At 37.3% G+C, this 20780-nt stretch overlaps 2 protein-coding genes across 2 annotated transcripts; both read right to left on the bottom strand.

Annotated features, from left to right (window-relative positions):
- Window positions 1-342: 342 nt before the first annotated feature.
- nots (nothepsin) lies at window positions 343-7066 on the bottom strand. Its single transcript, XM_015055747.1, has 9 exons — window positions 6960-7066; window positions 6031-6211; window positions 5058-5175; window positions 4729-4847; window positions 4443-4642; window positions 3541-3666; window positions 3306-3450; window positions 2237-2335; window positions 343-802 (listed from the first exon to the last, which is right to left on the bottom strand). The coding sequence occupies exons 1-9, from the start codon at window positions 7013-7015 to the stop codon at window positions 629-631; spliced, it is 1218 nt and encodes a 405-aa protein (XP_014911233.1). The 5' UTR covers window positions 7016-7066; the 3' UTR covers window positions 343-628.
- A 4300-nt stretch (window positions 7067-11366) lies between these two features.
- On the bottom strand, window positions 11367-19954 carry cct2 (chaperonin containing TCP1, subunit 2 (beta)). The gene is made up of 16 exons (XM_015055746.1): window positions 19849-19954; window positions 18580-18654; window positions 18424-18489; window positions 18226-18337; window positions 17654-17730; window positions 17468-17580; window positions 16697-16899; window positions 16518-16618; window positions 15260-15387; window positions 14559-14662; window positions 14336-14455; window positions 13386-13514; window positions 12826-12929; window positions 12643-12742; window positions 11665-11806; window positions 11367-11586 (listed from the first exon to the last, which is right to left on the bottom strand). The coding sequence occupies exons 1-16, from the start codon at window positions 19849-19851 to the stop codon at window positions 11556-11558; spliced, it is 1608 nt and encodes a 535-aa protein (XP_014911232.1). The 5' UTR covers window positions 19852-19954; the 3' UTR covers window positions 11367-11555.
- Between the last annotated feature and the right edge of the window lie 826 nt (window positions 19955-20780).

Here is a 20780-nt window from a genome sequence, read left to right as displayed (position 1 = left end):
TAAAAAAAATTTTTTCTCAAACTTTAAACTTTTCAAGATTTTTTTTAGAAAGATTCTGAGATTAATCACAAACTTAGAATTTTATTTTTTTCTTGCAAATTTTCAACTTTTCAATCTCATAAATTTCCATGTTTTTGCATAAATTTCAAAGTTTTTTTTTTTTTTTTTTTTACTGTAAATGTACTCCCTTTTTCGATCTAAAATGGCCCTCTGATGGGTCATATTGAAGTTGCACTAAAATTAAACAAAAGTACAAAAGTAAACAAGCCAAATGTCTCAGAAATTGGTGATCAACATAAAATGAACAAACCATAAAAAGGAAACAATACAAGAAAAAACAAGCAGGTTTATGGTTTTTAATTTAAATACACATTAGATGACAAGACAGAAGCTAAATTAGCCGCTAACAGCCCAAAATGACATGTTCGTGGTCGCCATCTAGTGGTCAAAGACGAGACTGCAGTCCTCATTATAGTGACTCAGTGGAAAGGGGAGCAAACCTCTCAGCTTTAGTGTGAATATTGGTTGTTTAGGAAACTTTAACATAAAAGATAAATGTCCAGATTTATCTTAAAAATGAAGAGGCACAGAAAAAGTTATTATCTTCTTGTGCCAGAGGAAATACTCATCATTCGATGGGGTGTCTGGCCTGGGCAAGCCCGATTCGGTCCAGTCCTCTGTCGAAGATGCTGTAGTACTCAGTCAGAAATACATCTCCCAGAATCCACATCGGGCCTTCAGGGGAAATGATGTCAAAGGCCTGGAAGCCGCTGAAACACAGATCACTGATGCCAAACGGCTCCTGTCGGCCGCAGACCCACAGGGAAGAGGATAAAAACGGATTTTAATGAGAAATCATCGCTTTGTTAAACATTAAACATGTGATGTTGAGGCTTAACTATCTAATTTTACTAATCTCTTGGAGTGACGCAGCTTTACAAATTTCTTCTGCTTCTGTGAAGGAGTACTAAGTGGATTTTTATTTTCCATAACAGAATAAAGTTGAAATGTTGAGAATAAAATGGAAATAATATCTTCAATAAAAGGCAGAAAGTTTAAACTGCAGTTCTTTCTAAACAAGATGTTTATCTTCTAAAAATCTAATTTCTCAGTTCATTTGCACGTAGTGGTTTTAGTTTTTAAGTTAAACGCTTTTTCTCAAATTTTTTACTTTTCTCATAATGTTGAGCTTTTTCAATATTTTTTCCTCATGATTTAAACTTTTTCTTAATTTCAATATTTCCTCAAAGTTTCAACATTTTCTTGAAGTAAATTTTTTCTTGTGGTTTCTCAGAATTTCATTGTTTTTTATTTTAATTATTCTCTTGTAATTTCATCTTTCTCATAATTTTTGATTTTCTTTGTGAAATCTTTTGTAATTTAAAATTTTTCTTGTTATTTCAACCATCTCTTGTAATTTTAACTTTATTCTCTTAAACTTTCACAGACTTTTTATATTTTCTTGTAAATTCAACTTTTTCACATCAGCTCTTTTTGAACATTTTCTTGTAATTTTAATTTTACTTATAATTTCAAGATTTTTTCCCCATTGTTAGAACTTCTTTCTCATAATGTTGACTTTTTATCTCAAGTTAAATGTTTTTTATTTAATTTTTTCACTTATAATTTTAACTTTTGTCTCATTTTAAAATTGTCTCATAATTTTAACTTTTTTCCACATATTTTTGTTTTAATTTTATCTTTTCTCATAATTTTTTCTTTTTATTAATAATTTTAACTTTTTTCTCATTTAAATTTTTTGAACTCTAACTTTCCTCTCATAATTTTGACATTTTCCCCATAATCAAATGTTTATGTAGCATTACTTCCTTTTTTTTTTATTTTAAACTTTTTCTCATGATTCAAGCTTTTCTCTTCTAAATCATACTGTCTCTGTGTTTTTGTCACTCTTAAATGTTTCTGATCATAAGACATATTTTAAGAATTTAAATAAAAACAGGAAACTATTTTCAAATTATAATCTTAAGGGAAAATCTGTTCAATTTTTGTCAACAAAGAGAAACTTGGTAAAAATTGCTTTGTTCTTTTCATTTAATTTGAAAATTGTATTTTATGTCTACTCTTCTTATCTCTGCTTCATATTAACGTCAAAATTTGATAAAAAAGCAAGCAGGAGAAATCATTAAGGGTTTAAATACCCAATAAAACCATTTAAACAAGCAAACGTCATCAGGAAAGAACATGAGAATCAACAACAAGCTGAAGTTTCCCTCACCTTCCTGACGTACTGCTCTGATGTCAGCGTGTATTCCTTCCCACCCAGGATGAAGGTGATGCGAGGCAAACTGGACAATCGGGTGCAGTCGATGACAAACTGAAACAAAACATTTCTACAAATTAGAAAACAAGCTAATATCATTACATTTAGCTACGTTTGATAAACAAAAGCAGATTTTCTTCAATGTTCCTCAGAGGTTTGTTAGAGAATAATCAGCATCATGACAACTAAATGTACTGAGAAGTGGTAATGACAGCATCATGCTGTGGGACGACACACTTTAGATTAGAGTGGAGATTCACCTTCCTGCACGATGACAACCTGAAACATGAAGCCAAACATATCATGAGCTGCTTAATTAACAGCTTATCTATGTTTTAGAATGGCCTAGTCAAAGTATGCATCTAAATCCAGCGTAGAATCTGTCAAAAATTTTAAACTGTTAAAAAAAAAAATTGTAAAATGTGTGAAAATTTCATCGTGTAGATGAGAAAAGTTGGAAAAGAAAATCCTCAAAAGATCTGAAACTGTGTTGACCCAGGGGGTTGAATTCAAAGGCATGCCACACTTTCCATATTTTTATTTGTAAAAATAACCTAAGATCCCAAAAAAAAAAAAAAATGGAAAAAAAAACTTGGAATTTTCTGGGTTTCAAAAGTTAAAAAATTTTCAACTTTTGACAGTTAGAAAATTTCAAAGTTGAAAATTTTATAACTTCTTGGCGACCAACAAGATTTTTCTTGGAAATTTTCGACTTTTGAAATTCAGATATTTCTCTGTTGGTGTTTCTTTTTCTAGAAAATTTCTAATTAATCTCAAAATTTCACTTTTTTTTCTCACAAATGTTTGATTTTTGAAACTCAGAAATTTCCAAGTGTCTTCTAGAAAATTTCTGAGATTAATCTGAAAATTTCAGATTTTTTTCATGTAAATTTTTGACTTTTGAAACTCAAATTTCACAATTGGTTCTGGAAAACATTTTGAGGTCAATCTTTAAATTTCTGAGTTTTTTTGTCTCTAATAAGGCGTTGTATTACGCCCCACACTGGCTTTCAAAGAGCTCCACCTCTCCGTTATTTGTGGGCGTGGCTCCAATCAGTTGCTGCAGTCTCAGGACGTCACGGGTCGGTCCACCAATTAGGGAGGTTCCAGTATCAATGATGGCATGACATCCAATGGGACAGAAGGAGACCCCGCCTTGCACCACCACGCTGAAACAAGAAGGCCATGTTTATTTTCTGCAACATTTACATTCTTTACTGATACCTAGTGGTAGCAGAGCGTAATGCAGCTTAATTTACCTATCCATCTCAACCTGCCAGTATCTTTTTGCGCTCACAGGCAGCCAGTTGATTGATCCATTGTACATCGCTTCATCTATTCCTCCCAGCAGCAGTTCTCCTTGTGGATTGCTGGTCCTTGTTCTCCTGCAGAAACAGAGAAAAGTTTTAATAAATATGATAAATCTCTTCTAAAAACAAAACACCCAGTAGTTAGTTTTATCAATGTTCATGTATATATTTTTTGGTGTCTGGAAAATGAGTCATTTCAAAAACCTTTGGAATGTTAAGTCACAATTTATGGGTATTGCACCATTACCTAGCAACCCCAGCAGAGCTCCGCCCGTTACCTAGCAACCCCAGCAGAGCTCCACAACCCCCTGGGCGGAGCTCTGCTGGGGTTACCTAGTAGCCCAAGGGGAGATCCAGCACATTTGATCAGCTCGTTTTACCGCTGTACAATGACTGCTGGAAAAAACAAGTGCTTTGTTGTTGACTTACCATCCATAAACCACTTTCCGTATTGCTGTTGGGTGTGCAGGAGGCTCCACTTCTGCTTTTCAAAGACGTTGTATAATTGTATAATTACGCGCCAGTTTGCACATATTTTCACGTAGAAGTGTAAACATTGAGTTAGGAGGTACTATGCATCTAAGCATCTTTATCTAAAACTGATTTTATGAAAAAAATGTAATGATTGTTTTGTTTGGCTGATAGACCTATCCCAACTTGTTCATAGTAGTTCACGTCATGGTCTTAAAGGTTCCTGGTGTCAAACATACCATAAACCAGAACTCAAAGTAAAACCAATCTAATTACATACATGTAAAGTAGAGATTTGTCACTACCTTACAGGTAAGGAAAGCCATCGTCAACCAACCACCCAATGAGCTTATTGAGGATCTAAGCAGGTGTAAATGTACCTGCTGAGGTAGAAGGAGAACACTGGCTGGTCCACTATTTTCTGCGCCAGCATGTTGTCAAAGACGGGATTTCCCAGGATCTCTGCCAACGATTGGTAGGCCAGTCCCAGAACACCATCAAACTTTGCCGTCACAAACGCAGAACCTGGTTCGTACACAGATTCGCCAAACTGTTGGTTCAAGATGGTCATGTCCCCAATCTGGAACAAATCACATCCAGAAGAAATGCAGAAAGTTACTCTCCAGGTTGAATAAACATCTCCGCAGGTCAAAACGGACACCTGACCTTCACTGTGTCTCTACCCATTACTCCCAGCAGATGTCCTGATCCGTAGTGGATCCCAAATGAACGTCCATCATGGTGGAAGGTTTTGGATTCAAAGGCCTTGAAACGTCGGTGGAATGCTGCAAACAGACAGGAATGCTCTCATCACTCCCCAGTACGCTACAGTGACACACAGACCTTGAACTTCTTATCAGTTTGCAGCAAACTCCACCAAAGTCAAGCCGTCCTGACCAGAATACATCCCTCTAATATTAGGAGATATCCTGGTACAGATTCTTTGGTAGACTGTGGGGAATGCTTAGCTCCACGGTGTGTTTCTGATGGCGTACCACAGGCCTGGCTGACGCAGTACGATGACGGAACCCAGAGGTCGGCCGATCCGGTGTCAAAAATCACAGAGAAGTTCTGTGGAGGAGTCCCCACGCTGATTTCACCGTAATACTGAGCCTAGGACACAAAAACCTCAGAGTTTACTAACTAAAGCCACTGCTACCATGCTAGTACTTTGTTTAGCTAATGCTAAAGTGCTACACCAACACAGTATTTAGCATATGCTAATGCTAAAGTGTTACACCAACATGTTATTTAGTGGAAGGTAAAGCATTACATCAACACAGTATTTAATTTAAGCTAATGCTAAATTGCTACAGCAACACTGTACTTAGTGGAAGATGCTAAAGCAACATGGCATTTGGTGGAAGTTAATACTAAAGCAATACATCAACATGATACTTAGTTGAAGCTAATGCTAAAGCAACACGATACTTAGTTTAAGCGAATGCTAAAGCAACACGATACTTAGTTGAAGCTAATGCTAAAGCAACACGATACTTAGTTGAAGCTAATGCTAAAGCAACACGATATAGTTTAAGCGAATGCTAAAGCATGACACCTACATGGTATTTAGTGAAAACTAATGTTAAAGTGCCATACCAACAACCGTATGCAACAGAAGGGTATGCTAAAATGCTACACCAACACGGTATTTAGCTAGTTTCAAGTTTTAATAAAGTTTTTAAAATTTAAGCTCTTAATCAAACAATACTTTATTACTAAACTGTGCAGTTTGAATGCCAAGCACTTATTTGAAATTCAAGCATTTTCAAAAAATTTCAAGAACCCTGCAACAAAGACAATGCTTTGGAGTGAACATCATTTCGTCCTGGACTTTGACTAGGCCATTGTAACGCATGGACAAGCTTTCATTAGGTGAATTCTGCAGAACTGGATTTATTTTAGCAGTGTTGGTTTTCAGGTTCAGAAATATCTCCTTGTTTTGGTCTAAGCAGTTGTTTCACTTGCATCCATGAAGTTGTAGATCTTCTCACTGGAGCGTCTGAGCCGGAGGGACGGCGTTCCGGGTGGGAAGCACTGAGCGTAGCGGCGGTTAAACATGTCCGGCCGGTGGTCCTTCAGGAAGTCCTCCAGCAGACCCTGAGTTCTCAGCTGAGAGCGGATGGAGGGAACCCGCATCAAGGCAACCCTGAGGTGATAAAACTTTGACTAGGTCAGGGGTTCCCAATCAAAAAATGTGTAAAGAAACATCAAATTTTTTATGTTTTTTATTCACTATTTAATAATTATTACATTCATTTAGCATAACTGTTGCCTTGTATTATCTAATTTTAGTGGCTCTGTCGCCATGTTATTATCAATATTATGACTTTATTTCCAAATAATGAAATTTTTAATCAAAATCTCCTTCTTTGGTAACAAGAAAATATATTTTATATTAATCATATCAAATTGTATTTTATTCACATAGTTCTTATGGTTGTAGCAGAGTTGGGCTTTTTTTATCATAAACTTTTATATTTATTCCTTGCTTGAGAAGCAAAGCAGTTTGATGAATGAATCAGAAATAAAATTTTAATCAATTATTTTATCTTATAATTTATATTGACAAAAAAGACTGAATAAGATAAAACAAAAATTATGATAAAAAATAATTGTTTTTTTATTTTATTTGTGTCCGCCTCATCGCCTCCTGAAGCCCCGCAGGTCCTGCGCCCCCCACTTTGAACCACACTGGATCAGATCACTAAAATCTGCATTTTCTGTAAAAACAAAATAAAATAAAGAGATCCCAACCCCTTTACATTCAGTAGTTTTAGATATTTTAGGGGAAAGTATTAATCCTGATTCGCCTTATTTGTAAACTTGAGTCGTTTTGCGCCATAGTTTGTCTGTAAAGTGAATGAATGTAAATAAGAAGCTGCTGTTTGTCCTACCTGACCATCGCTGAGCCCGTCCATGTGGACAGCAGCAGGAGCAGCAGCCTCAGCATGTCGGTCCGGGTCGGAGTGACAGACTGCTGCTCAGCAGAGGTCCTAAAGGTTTATCAGAGCTTCCAGCTGCTCTGATTGGACGTCACTGAACAAGCGAAACCCCTCCTTCAAACTGCACTCAGTCCAGCAACAAACTTCGCTCAGAGATAAAACATCTCCTTCTTGGTAAAGTTAGCTCAAAGCACTAATCATAAACATTAGTTCTGCTGGTGCTAAAGCACTACATTGACATTGTATTTTGATGCTAAAGTAGGAGACTAAGCTCTGACAGCTGAAGGAGGAACAGCTTGTCCTGCTCTCTCACACTTACTGGTAACTTTTAGAGTTATTAAAGTCACAGTTTTTAAAGTTATATTTATATTATCGACATCATAACTGGATTACTTCAAACCTAAGGAGTGGAGGATTTTCTTACTTTTATGTTGACCTTACTTTTCTTTACCTCCAAGTTGAACCAGGGCAAAATGCCTCCGTTCGACCCCAGGGACATTAGCAGTATTATACAACTTCACCTTTCAGAAATGAAGATTCAACGGCTGGAGGTGAACTTTGAGATCAACGCTACCTGTGGAAATGAAACAACTCTTCCTCAAATCAATGGAGAGGTTGTACGCCCAAGCAGCTCCAAGCAGCTCGCCCTGAATCACTCAGAGCCGAAACAAAAGCCTCACACTGCAGATCCCTGGAGGACGACTAACGGGGAGAACCCCTCACCTGGACGTGGCCGGCTGTGAGCCGAAACCCACCTTCAACTTCAACACCTGCTCCACCAAAGAAAAGTAAACAAGCAGCTGGAACCAGAACGGCTCCACCGACCCCGAGGATCTGGCAAAGCAAAAATCTGAGATTCTGATAAAAGACTTAAATATTTTTCTGAACACACAATAGAAAAATGACAACTTAAGTCATTTCTTATGGTCCAATTCCATCACCTCAATGGGGAGATGAAAAACACTCCAGAGTTTAATAACTCTAAAAGTTATCAGTAAGTATGAGAGAGAGCAGGACAAGCTGTTCCTCCTTCAGCTGTCAGAGTGTAGTCTCCTAGCATTAGTTTCCACAAAACACAATGTCAGTGAAGCACTTTAGCTTTAGCAGAACTAATGTTTATGATTAGCGCTTTTAGCATGATAAACAAATGGCTGATTAAAGCTCTGCCAGCTCAGAGACCTTCATCGATAACCTCTGGATTAAAGTTTCACCTCTTTGGAAGAGGCGGATGTAATCTTAATAAACACGGGATAAAGCTGCTCACTGCAAACATTTTTCATTTTATCAACAACATGATCACCGCAGAAGATCAGGCTGAAGGACGTCTGAATAGGATGAATCCCTCCGTCTATCAGAAGCAAGTCATTCCAAAACAAACTGATAAAACACCAACGGGGCGACTGGTTCCTCTCCTCCTTCCCCCTCCTTCTCTGCTCCTCCCCTAATTCACTGCATTCATAAGATACCTACGAAGAAATATCTTCCGGACCAGAGGTTCTCAAATTTGCGGATGGAATGGATCAACAGGTTCGCCTCGGCACGACTCTCCTTAGCGCTAACATAGCAGACCTCACTTCATCTAAGCCACCTGCCTCTGACCTCCCTGAGGATCCAGCACTCTGCGTTTCTGAGGTCTGGGACCGGGGTCCAGATGTTATTTTTACACCCGTCTTCCTCCAGAATGTGTCTGGCCCCCCGACATTTCATAGCAGGACATTACCTGTCCGGATCGCTACAAGAAAAGTTACAAAAAACAGAAATACAAAAAGCAGCGGTCTTAATTCAATCCTCAGACTGAAGAACTTTCAGCCTCCAAGTCATTTAAACTGGCTCTGTTAAACACCAGATCTCTCTGCGCTAAAGCTCTATTAATTAATGATTTCATCACTGAGCGTAATATTGATGTTTTATTCCTGACAGAAACATGGCTGAATGACAATAATAAACCAATCATACTAATTGAATCAGCGCCTCCTACGTATAATTCTTTAAGTGAGAATAGAAAACAAAAAAGGAGGAGGTGTGGCTTCAATATTTAAGAATACCATGAACTGTAGTAAAATCTCTTTGGGTCAATTTACGTCTTTTGAATATCTTGGAATTGAGGTAAAAGGCCACAAACGAACTTTGATACTAACTTTATACAAAACTCCAACATATGTGGAAAATTTCTTTACGGACTTCAATGAACTTCTATCTCTCATATGCATTGATTATGATTGTTTAATAATTGTCAGTGATTTCAACATTCATGTTGACAACCCCCAAGACCGAGGGGCAAAAAATATCCTTAATATATTGGAGAGTTTTGGTTTAACACAACATGTCAAACAAGCAACACACACTCATGGACACACACTGGACCTGGTTATCAGTGAATATTTCCAATGTCTCTGTTACTGATGTCGCCTGTCGGATAACTTCCTGTTATCTTTGAATGTTCTTTATCCGTTAACCCACTTGGACAAACAGCTATTATCACAAAACTTACTTTCACAGAAAACACAACAGAAACATTTCATCAAATCTACTCTTCTTCCTTGTCCTTAAGCTGTAATGACGTAGATGAGTTGGTAGAGGATTTTCAGTCTAAAGTTTCAGATATCATTGATTACATGGCCCCCATTAAAGTGAAGGTTGTGTTTGGTAGGTAGGAAGAAATCTCCATGGAGAAATGCACAAACAGTTTAATCTGCTAGACAACTCTGCCATAGGGTTGAACGGAAATGGCGTAAAACTCAACTTCACGTTTATTATGAAATCTATAAAGAAAGACTACTTAAGAAGCTAAAGCGCTAACTTCAATACAAATTATATCCATACCTTTTTCCTGTGTGCTCTTTGTTTGCAATACAGATATTAGGGAAAGAACAAAAGATAGAAAACTTCAACATAAACACACAACTGAAACTTTACAAAAAATTAGCTGGAAAAATGTGCGCTAAACGTTTTCAGTTAGCTAACGTGCTAAATGAAAGAGTATTAGCTGACTAGGGGAAGTGTCCCCACCACTGTTGGGTAGTATTGACTAAGGAGTTTGAATAATTTTATTTCATGAGATGCAGTTATTGAAAAAAATAAAAATAAAAAAGAGAACGTGAGGAGGGAAAAAATGGAAGTACTGCGTAAACAATCTTCGTCCACTTCAAAATACGAGCATGAATATAAACGTCTAACTACCTGAACAATTCTTGAGTCAATAACAAAAACTTAAGCACATATATGTCGAACTTAATTCAACTTCAAAATTTCCAAAACCAAATAAAATAGTAGAACTTATCCAGAAAAAAAATAACTTAACCAAAGTTAAGTGCGTTAACCAGGCACTTTCAAAGTTAGCAAAGATGCTAAAGCGCTAACTTACCTATCCTAATGGCGCATTAGCAGAAATGATCAGTCATGTACATCCACATGGACTTTGCAGAATTTCGGAAAACGCTACGCATCCAGAAATTAAATTTGATTTTCCACAAAATGGAGGTCGACAAAATGCCTTAAACAAACATCTCTGGATACGAGTTCTGATTGGACGTTAAATGGCTGAATGTTGAACTTCTTTTGCCTGATAATAAACTGCCAGCTATTACAATGTCTTTATTTTATCAGTTAATTTAAAAATATTAAGTCTATCTTTAAGGGACTAGCAGAATAAATTAATCTGTCTTCACTTAAAAAAAATAACTGCAAAGTAGCAAAATAAATTAGGGGAAAATGTGTGTTTTTGATTTGTTTAGATTTTGAAGATGTCAGTAAAACTGGACCATGTGGTTCTGTTGACAGCTTGATTGTGTAACATTGTGTTGACACTTTAAGGTCTGGGTCACTCTGACCTGAAGAGGAATGTTGCTTCATCAAACGGAAAACTTCCTGAAGCCTCTGAAACTGGAGATATGATAGAGAAGAAGCCGTTATGCTGCACAGATTTTGGTTTGATTGTTTTAAGCACAACAGAAAATAACAGCGCCTTTATTTTGAAAGGATTTTAAGTAATCTAGATGTATTTCAGGAATCATTTGAGGTCTAACATTCAGGTTTCATTATGTAAATTGGACCAAACAGCAGGCTTGCAAGATAAAATTAATTTCTAAATGTTCAGTTGGAATATTTGTTTGGAAACTTTATCAATTGAACCCAATAGATGTTTGTTTTATGGCTGCTACAGTCTAACACAAAAGTAATTAACTCAGAACTTGAATTGATTGTTGGAAACTAAGATTTTAGGTATGTGAAATAAGAAAGTACTAAAAAAATTAAGAAAGGAAAATAAAAGGATGATTTACAGACAAAAAATGTTTAAACTTGAAGTTTTATATTTTAACCATCAATGAGCTGCACCAAAAACATTTCACTCACAGAAACTTTAGTTTTTGTTTTTATTTCAGTAAACAAAAACAACATCCAAACTTCCTTTTCTAAATGTTTGACAGCAAATTGTAGCCAGGCATCTGTGGCGCTGCAATGCTAACGGGGAAAAAGAAACCGAGTCTGGATTACACAGAGGTGATAAATAAATCTCATCCGTCTCCTGTTTGTCGTCCGAGTCCTGGCTTAGCAGGGGTGATGGTCGGGGACTCTCTTCCTGCGGGAACAGTCAAAGTAAATTCAGATGAGGTGAACAAATGGGAGGAAACCGTCTGCAGATTAGTGAAAGTCTGACCTGGGAGCAGCTTTGATGATGTTGTCGACTCTGAGGATCATCTCCGCCGCCTCGGAGGCGCTCAGCAGCATCTGACGCTTCACCTGGAACGACTCGGTGATTCCCAGAGCCACCATGTCGCCTATCGAGCCTTCGGACATGTCTGCCGCAAAACAGGAAGCTCACGTTTCACACAAAAACTCAAGGACTTTTCAAGCATTTTGTCAAACTTTTCCAGCACAATACAAATAAGCTAAAAATAAACATTTATTACTGTTATTCATTTTTTTGTGGTAATATTTTACATATCACAGAAGGGAAAAGTAAACTAAATTACATTTTATGTTTTGACTGGTTCAAGAACAAAAGAACTAATTTAACAAAAAAAAATATCCCCCTATTTTAATAGCATTTAAAATATAAAATATAAGATTATCAATAAGTCAATTTTAATTCAAAAAATACATTTTCTATTCAAAATGGTCCAGAGATTCTGTTTAAATTATGTGCCTGAAAAAAGTAAAGGACAATGTAAATAAATATATTTATTTAAAACAGTTGTATATTTTGTCATACTATTTTAAAATCGCATCAGTTTATATTTAAACAAAAATATGTTTGTGCATAAAACGACAAGTATTAGGTTAGCTTAGCCTACTGGCTTTTTCTTAAATAAAAAAAATAATAAAGGAATTATTCCAAATATAATTTTACAAAAAAATAAACAAGCAAACTAAAGTTGATTTTTAATTTTTTTGAATCGATTTAAAATTTCCAGGACTAGAAATTTTGTTTCTCTATAAACTTTATTTTTTTCTGCACCTTTAATAAAGAATAATAAACATTCATTAAACTGAAACAATCAAAATAAATATTTTTGAACTTAATGCTGAAATTAAATAAACACAAAATACCAAGGAAGTTGGCAAACAGATCTCTAAAAAAATATTCCTGATAGTTTTTCTGACAGAAAAATAGAAACAAGCTGCTGGTTCTCACCCAGTCCATATGTGGTTTTGTTCTCCTGGTGTGCAGCTCTCAGCTGAGCCACCAGGTCGGCGCTGTCGTATCCGGCGTTGTCTGCAATGATGGTTGGCAACTAAAGAAGAAAACGGGAACAAAAAGAGAAAATGTTCAGTTTGTGTAAGTTTTGACGTTAATTTTTAAGAGAAACAAACGCACCATCCTGAGCGCCTTGGCGAATGACTCCATGGCAACCGCTTCCTTTCCTGGCGTCCTATTGGCCAAATCGCTCACCACCTTTGCCATCAGCATCTCAGAGCAGCCTGAAGGGGGCGACATCGAGAACGAGGGTGATTAGTGACCACATAAGCAGAAGCTCCTCAGTTTGGACTGAATCCCTTGAAGTTTAGTAAAATCTCATCAAAAAAAAGTCCAGATTTTCCTCCAGAAGTTTGAATATATCCAGGAATTTGGACAAACTCTTCAAAAAGCTTCAGATACATGGGATTAATTTCATCTTCAGTATTTAATTATTTTTTTTTATTTGCCATTTGGTTTCCGGTTACTACCGGTGTCAGCTCACCAAGAGCAGCCATCTTGTTTGACAAGCATGTTTTACAGCTTCTATTTATTTACACTTTGAATTCAGGTCAGAATATTAGGGCCAGGATACAGTTTATTTTTATTACAATAATTGACAAAAAGATCAATTAAAATTGGAAATCCGTTTTAATCTGAGGTTTCATTTTTAACAGGTGTCGGGGGTTTTGTCGCCGTACCTCCTCCGTAGACGGTGCGCGGCTCCTTCACAGTCTGAGCCAAAACGCAGAGGGCGTCGTGCAGCGAGCGCTCCGCCTCGTCCAGGATCTGCTGCGTTGCTCCGCGCAGGACGATGGTGCAGGCCTCACCTGGGGGGAGGGCCAGGTCAAAGGTTAAACACTCACTGATGGGAGAGTGTCACAAAATGGCAGCCTCAATCTGCATTAAGGTGGTCAAATAACTTCACTGTATGGAACAAAAAAAGCGCCCTAAAACATGAAAACTATTTTAACTTAAGGTTTTACAACAGAAATCCCCAAAAAAATCCACATAAATTAGTAGAATTTAAAAAAATTTAAATTTAGTAAAATGAAAATCTTCCTTGGATGGTAAATTTATGAATTTACTAATTAATAAAACAAAACTAACGAAAAAACAAAATTTGACAATTTTTTTGACCATCTTTGAAATTAATCAGTCACTTTTGTGCTTTAAAATGTGTATTTATGGTTTTCTTTTTAGTCTTATAATTTTGTACAAAAACACATTTTTGGCACTGTTATCACTCCGCAGTCTGCAGCATTTACATGCACAGCTTTAAATGCATTTAAATGGTTTTTTAGACTCACACTCTGAGGCCTAAACTACTGCAGAGATTCAAACCTGGATGAACTGCATTTCATAATTATATTTAAATCTGAAATATTTATTACAGTTACTTTTTATGCATTTATCATTACATTCAATTTACAATCCAAAAATCTGATTTATACAATAAAAATATGTAAAAATTTAATACTTACTCTACTAGAAACATAATGCTTTAAGAAAAAAATATTTTTACTTGGACTAAAGTCTCAAAACCCGAATCCAAGTGAAGTTGGAAGACATTTACTTTTTCCAATTAAACATTTTTTCTCCCATGAAAGAGAAATTGTTTCCTTTTGGAAGTGGATTTATGCGTTCGTACCCATGGCAACCCCAGAGAAGTGGATGAGCGTGTCCTCGCCGATCATCACCTCCTCGATCAGCTTGCAGCGGCCGAGCTTCACCATCTCCGGGTGGTCAAAGGTGGAGGTGATCTCGCCGCCTGCGGACACAGATCCATCAGAACTGGAGCTCAAAATCCGCCCGGTAAATCCATTTACGAACCGTCTGACATGACGGACATCAGACGTGAGGATGAAACGTACCTGTGACGAGAGCGAGGCGCTCGACGCCGGCGAAGTCGGCGTGTTCGATGGCCATGACGCCAGCCTGAGCGAACAGCTGCTCTGGGTAGTTATAGATCAGCTGCCTGAACAGAAACATTATGTATTTACATCCCTGGCACTTATTTAAGTGGTTTAGAAATACAAACTTCAGTTTATTTTATTACGATTTGAAATGTGCAACACTGGCTCCTGGACCATAAAATTGTGCAATTGGATTTACAAAAAAATAAATTAATGTAATGGTAAAACACCAATTTTGATAACGATTTCGAACCAGGATTAGGTCATTTTCACTTTATTGAAATCAGCGTCTTTCACAAAACTGCTTTTTTTGCATCAGGCAAGTCGACATTAGCGGAATATTAAAGTTATGTGCAAATTTGTAATGGAAAGCTACTAGCTGAGTATTTACTCACCGAAAATTGTGCAAACTGGAATTATGAAAGAAAAATCGTTTCATGGAAACAGGCTAATTTAGAAAAAAACAAATAACAAAAGCTGATTTTTTTCAAACGAAACATTTTCTTGTGTTAGAATGACTTTGTTTTTCTGTAGACTGAAATCAACGTCTTTTGAAAAACTGCGATTTAAACATGTTTCTTCGAGTCACATGATCAACAACCAGCCAAAACAACTTAATTGCAGCACCTTTGACCTCTGTCGCCACCCTGAGCGTTTACCTGTTGATGAAGCAGTTGATGCCGTGCTTCAGGATTCGGTCGACTTTCTCCTTCATCTTCTGCTTCTCGGCTAGCTCGATCTCCGCCACCTTTGCCGTGGAGTCTACGCGAACTCTGGAGCCAAAGATCTGCCCGACGTCAGAGCAGAACAAGGAACAACATTACAATTAGTTCTGATAGATAGAGCGGCTTATAACGCCCACTTAGACTTTTACTGCTGTAGTTTGACCTCCATCCAGCAGAGGACGCCACTGGTCATCCATTAGCGGAGCCAGTTGATACAAAAACAAAGATGGGGGGCCATATTATCAGAACGGGACAGAGAAACGGCGCAGACAGAGTTCGCTGTGAAACGTACTTTATGCGGTTCTGTTTTGAAATTTAAACACTTGACAAACTCCTTAAGGTTGTGAGGCGAAGCGTCAACTTCTCAACAAACATTACCAGTATTTATGCCTGTCATAATAAGCAATAAATCAATTAGTCAAATGATAAATTAAAACAAACTCATCCGTTTTCTCTTTCTACCAAAAATAGGATAACAAAAATCTTCATTCTGATGTTTTGGTCTCAATTAAACCTTTTTTTGAAGGACAATTTTGTTTAAAGAGACTTTATGATTAATTTTATTTGTTATTTTGTTCATTTTGGATATTTAAAATGTCTTTCAGTCCCAGTGTTAAAATGTTAAATAGAATTTATAATTTATAGATTTTTGAGAATGTGTTCCTGCATTATTGTATTACTGGAAAATGGTCTCAAAACCACAATATTATCGTTTATCGCAATAACTTCTGGGACAATTTATCGTCCAGAATAATTTATTATCATGACAGGCCTACCAGTATTTAACAGCTGACAAAAATATTGTTAAGATATAATGTACTTTCTAAAAATTCACCATATTATGACAAATGTTGCCCTTCATGTTATGAGGACAGTCAGCTTTCTAGAGAAACTGCAGATTTTTAAGAAAATGGCCGACTAACGACTATCAATTAACCGTCAGTTGATACATAAAACCAATCAACTTTAGATTAACTCAAAAATTGATAATTTGTATCTCTATTGGATATTAATGAGACTGTCTTAAAAAAAGTCAGCTTCAGTCAGAGGCTTCTTCAAATTCGCTGTAACACAGACTGCATCAGCCATCACCATCTACAATAACTAATAAGTTTGAATTAAAATGAGTTGGAACAGCATTTAATTTGCCTTTAGGCTCAGTAAAGTACTTCTGATCTGGAGCGTTTTCTACCTTGATCTTGTCGGTGTCCATGCCGGTGTTGGCGATCAGGATCTTGACGTTCTCCAGCCTCTTCGGTTGGTTCACTCCGATTTTCTTGTCCAACAGGAAACCTAAACAGGTTCACCGAAACGTCACAACGAGCCATTCGGACAGCAGAGCCCCCTCCGTCCGCCAGACGTGAGCCTCACCTTCGTCCAGGTAAGAGTCGGTGAGGCTTCCTCCCAGCTTCTTGATGACGTGGATCGCCTCCAGGTTGCCGGAGCCTTTCAGCCTCATGACGGCGTTCACCGCCAGCTTGGAGAAGTGGTCTTTGTGGTGCGTCAGCAGCTTGGACGACAGCGTGGTGCGGGCGATGTTCAGCAGGTCCTCCTGGAAGCGGTCTGGGTCGTTGCTATGGAGACCAAACAGGATGATGATGGGAAATTTGTTTCATGAGCTAAAGGAGTTAAATTAAGTTTGAAGAGAGGAAAACGTTCAGGATTCATACAATTCAAAACGCTATTATCCATCAAATTTAAGATTTTAAGAACTTTTTAAGACCATTATGAAAGAAATTTACCACTTTACAAGCTTTTTAAGATTTTGATAATTTAAAATGTTTAAAGACTGTTATGGATGGAATTTAAGACATTTAAAGACCTTTTAAGTTTTTTTAAAATCTGAATTTAAGATTTGTTAGGTCATTATGAATGGAGTTTAAGAGAAATGTACAAACTTAATGCAAAAGAAAAAAGCAAGCTAGCTAGCTACCAATGTATGTTAGCATCTAGTTAGCGGTAGCCTCAACAGTTTTGAGTGACGGAACAATGTGAAAATATCTGAATGTGACTCAAACTTTTTCCTGACAGAAATGCTGCAAGGAAAAAAATAAAATAAAAATCAGTTTCCAAACCTTGAAAACACCTGATTGATAATCAAGCATTCTCAAGGATTTCCAGCACCGGTGGATGTTTTCTGACCTGTGGTCGGCAGCAGCCTCCCTCAGAGCCTCCCTGGCCACCTGAGTCGCCTTCCTCCAGCCTGAGATGATGGTCTGGGGGTGGAGTTTCCTGGCAATTAGAAGCTCCGCCTCCTAAACCAGGAAGAGGAAGATTAAGTGGAAGGAAAATCTCAGCTGGCTCCCAGGTATGAGTTACTGTACTTACCCTCAGCAGCTCGGCGGCGAGCACGGTGACCGAGGTCGTCCCGTCTCCAACTTCATCGTCCTGAACCTTCGACATGTCTACAGAGAAATTACATCAATTCCTCTGCTTTGGGTTTGGCTCGACGTTTCAGGCGCCGCCTCATATGAACAAGCAGCATTTAAAGTTAAAATGTAACCAGCTGCTCAAATGAGACAACTTCACTGGTCAGAAATATAAGCAATTTTTCACGTTTTCATTTAAATCAAACACAAGTTTTATAGTGAAAATAAAAAACTAAGAATGAAGGACAGAAAATCAGTGGGTGAGTGAACGGACAGACGGACGGACGAATGGATAATCACATTAACAGAACCAGAAGTAATAAAACATCCATCAGGAAGTCGAGCTCTGTGATTGGCTGGAAAGACGAACGAACTCATTAAAGGGACAGAAACAACTTTCAGACAACAGGAAGTGGAATAAAGTTCGGAAACCAAAATAATTTTCATGACACGTAAACAATCAGAATCTGCTGAACATCAGGAATTCAGAGAAACCCGTTTCACTGGGAGCAACGTTCGGTTTCCACCCACCAACAAGAACTTTGGCGGCCGGGTTGTCGACGCCGATGGCCTTCAAGATGGTCGCTCCGTCGTTGGTTACCGTCACCGTGCCGCCTTTTGCTCCACTGAGCAAAATCTTATCCTGCAAAAAAATCACTGCACGTTATTCACCACAGAAAACTGATGAGAGATTTACAAATAATAGCTCCAGGTTTTTAGGCGACTCACCATTCCCTTTGGCCCCAGAGTGCTCTTCACCAGATCGCCAATGGCGATGGCGCCAATGAAAGACGACTGCAGATCAAAACACAACCAAGAAATTATCCAGAGATGCCAGAGAGTAAAATGAAGCTCCAAAAATCAACATTTGCTCAAAAACCCCACCAGTCTTGCAGTTTCTGCTTTTTCTTCATCGGCTCCATGTTTGAAGATGCTGACCGGGGCCATGGATAAGGACGCCTGAGGAAGAGGAGGAGGCTTTGAATGAACAAATTCACTGCTGATCTTCTTTCACTTAACATCTAAATTACTTCAGTTGATCAAATGTTATAATGTGTGAAAGCAATAATGTTTAATATAAACAATTCATCAATTGATAACTCAAATTGGTACATTTTCACCAAATACTGCTACGTTTTACTTTTCTGTTAAACTGATACTAAAAAGGCATATTGGTCAATAAAAGAAACAATTAGCTTATTAACATATGCTTTGATGCATAAATTTCGAAAAACAAAATCACAATTTTTCTTCTTGGTTATATTGTTAATTGTGTGACAGATATCTATAAGACAAAAAGACTGTTAATCTTTTCTTTAACTAAATATAAAACCTGAAAAAACAACAAAACAAAAATTTTCTCTATCTGAATAAGTTTATATGCATTTCTGCTCCTTTTCATTGATGGTTTCTTGTAGTTGTTCAATAAACTTGATTTTCAATCAAATCAACGAAACACAAATAAATTGGAAAAATGCAGTGAATTTTTTGATTCTTTAGGGGCTACAATTATAGACACGAGGCGTGGCCACAACTTTATTTTCTGAGTACACGTGAACGCAGCGGGAGCTTAGCCCCGCCCCTCTGGAAACCGCTAGAAGCTTTCACATTATCAAAAAAAATATAACACAAAAGCATAAAATATCACAAACACACAACACCACTAATAAACTATAATAAATTGAGCTGGGTTTTTTTTTTATCTCTCTGCCAGCTCATGTTAGTCAAGGTCCAGTTCTTTATTCCTGACAGATTTATTTCGTTCATTTGTTCCTGAATGACAGACACAAAAGAGCAGCGCTGAGCTAACTAGCATGCTATAGGCTAACGGGGAAGAACATTACCAACCATACTGAAAATAATATGAACATATGAATTTAGAGGAACATGTTCGCAGATGTAAACCAGACAGCTTTGCCGCAGTTGACTATAAAACCTAAAAGAAAGCCGTTAGCTTTTAGCCGCTAGCGCAACCACACCGCCCCATGTGCCTGCGTTTCACCGGTTTAGCACATCCTACTAAAATACGGTTCAATAACCTCAAAAACTAAGGAAAACAACTCCGGGACCGATTCAAAATTTGCTTAGCGGTCAGTTGCAGTAAAATCTCTCAGTTTAAGGCCTTAAAGGAGTTTAAATAAAAAGGAAACTCACCATGATGTCTGTAATTCAAGGGTGGAAGCAAAGCACGCACACCGAGGAAGGGCTGGACGTGGCCGTGACGCAAAGACGTATCTGCGTGATGGTGCATTCAAGGTACATAACGGAAAACAATCCATCGTACAGCTAATTAGAATGAACATACCTTTTGTGACATTACATGAGATTTAACAAGATCTTCATACCTTTAAAGCTGTTTAAATACTTAGAGTTAACCTACAAATTAAGATACATTTTAATATTATGGAAACACATTAGCCTCACTGGGATCCACAAGTCTTTTTTCCGAAAACAAAACTGATAAAAATTTCCCATTAACTTATGTGTTTAGCTAAATTCTCAGAGTGATTAGACTACCGATCTTGCAGTTCCAGAATGTGGAAACTGCAAATAAGCGGCAGAGATGATGAATAACAGTGGTAAGTGTGTAAAGCCTTGAGGTAATTTAATTTGAATCCAATTATCTTCTTTTTGGGATAATCTAACCATGAGAAATTAACATTTTTTGCATATATAAATTGCAGAGTACCCATAAATTGTAATCAAGTAAGAGTAGTAATACTTCAACATATTTTTACTCAAGGTATCCGTCCAATAAATTACTCAAGTAAGAGTAAAATGTATTTGGTAAAAAGTACTGAGTACTGAGTATCAGATCAAATTATGAGTCATTTAATATTTTAAAATTACATAAACACAGACAGTGTAGAAAAAAAATACTCAGAAAAAGTTACTCAAGTAAATCTAAATAGTTACTACCCAACTCTGATAAATTGCCAAAATCCAAAAGCGAGTCCAGTTCTCCATGGTGGAAAATAGGGCTGTAGGATAATATCGATATCGCGATATATATCGATATTTTCTTTCCTAAAAAAATCGATATTCATCCGCAAGTATCGTAACATCCAACTGTCATCTTGCTCACT

The sequence above is a fragment of the Poecilia latipinna genome, unplaced genomic scaffold, assembly GCF_001443285.1.
Source record: "Poecilia latipinna isolate Pla-1442-1.1 unplaced genomic scaffold, P_latipinna-1.0 Scaffold1333, whole genome shotgun sequence".
In the NCBI taxonomy this organism is placed as follows: domain Eukaryota; kingdom Metazoa; phylum Chordata; class Actinopteri; order Cyprinodontiformes; family Poeciliidae; genus Poecilia; species Poecilia latipinna.
The sequence above is the reverse complement of the archived record's forward strand: the minus strand, read 5'-3'. Positions and strand labels throughout refer to the sequence as shown.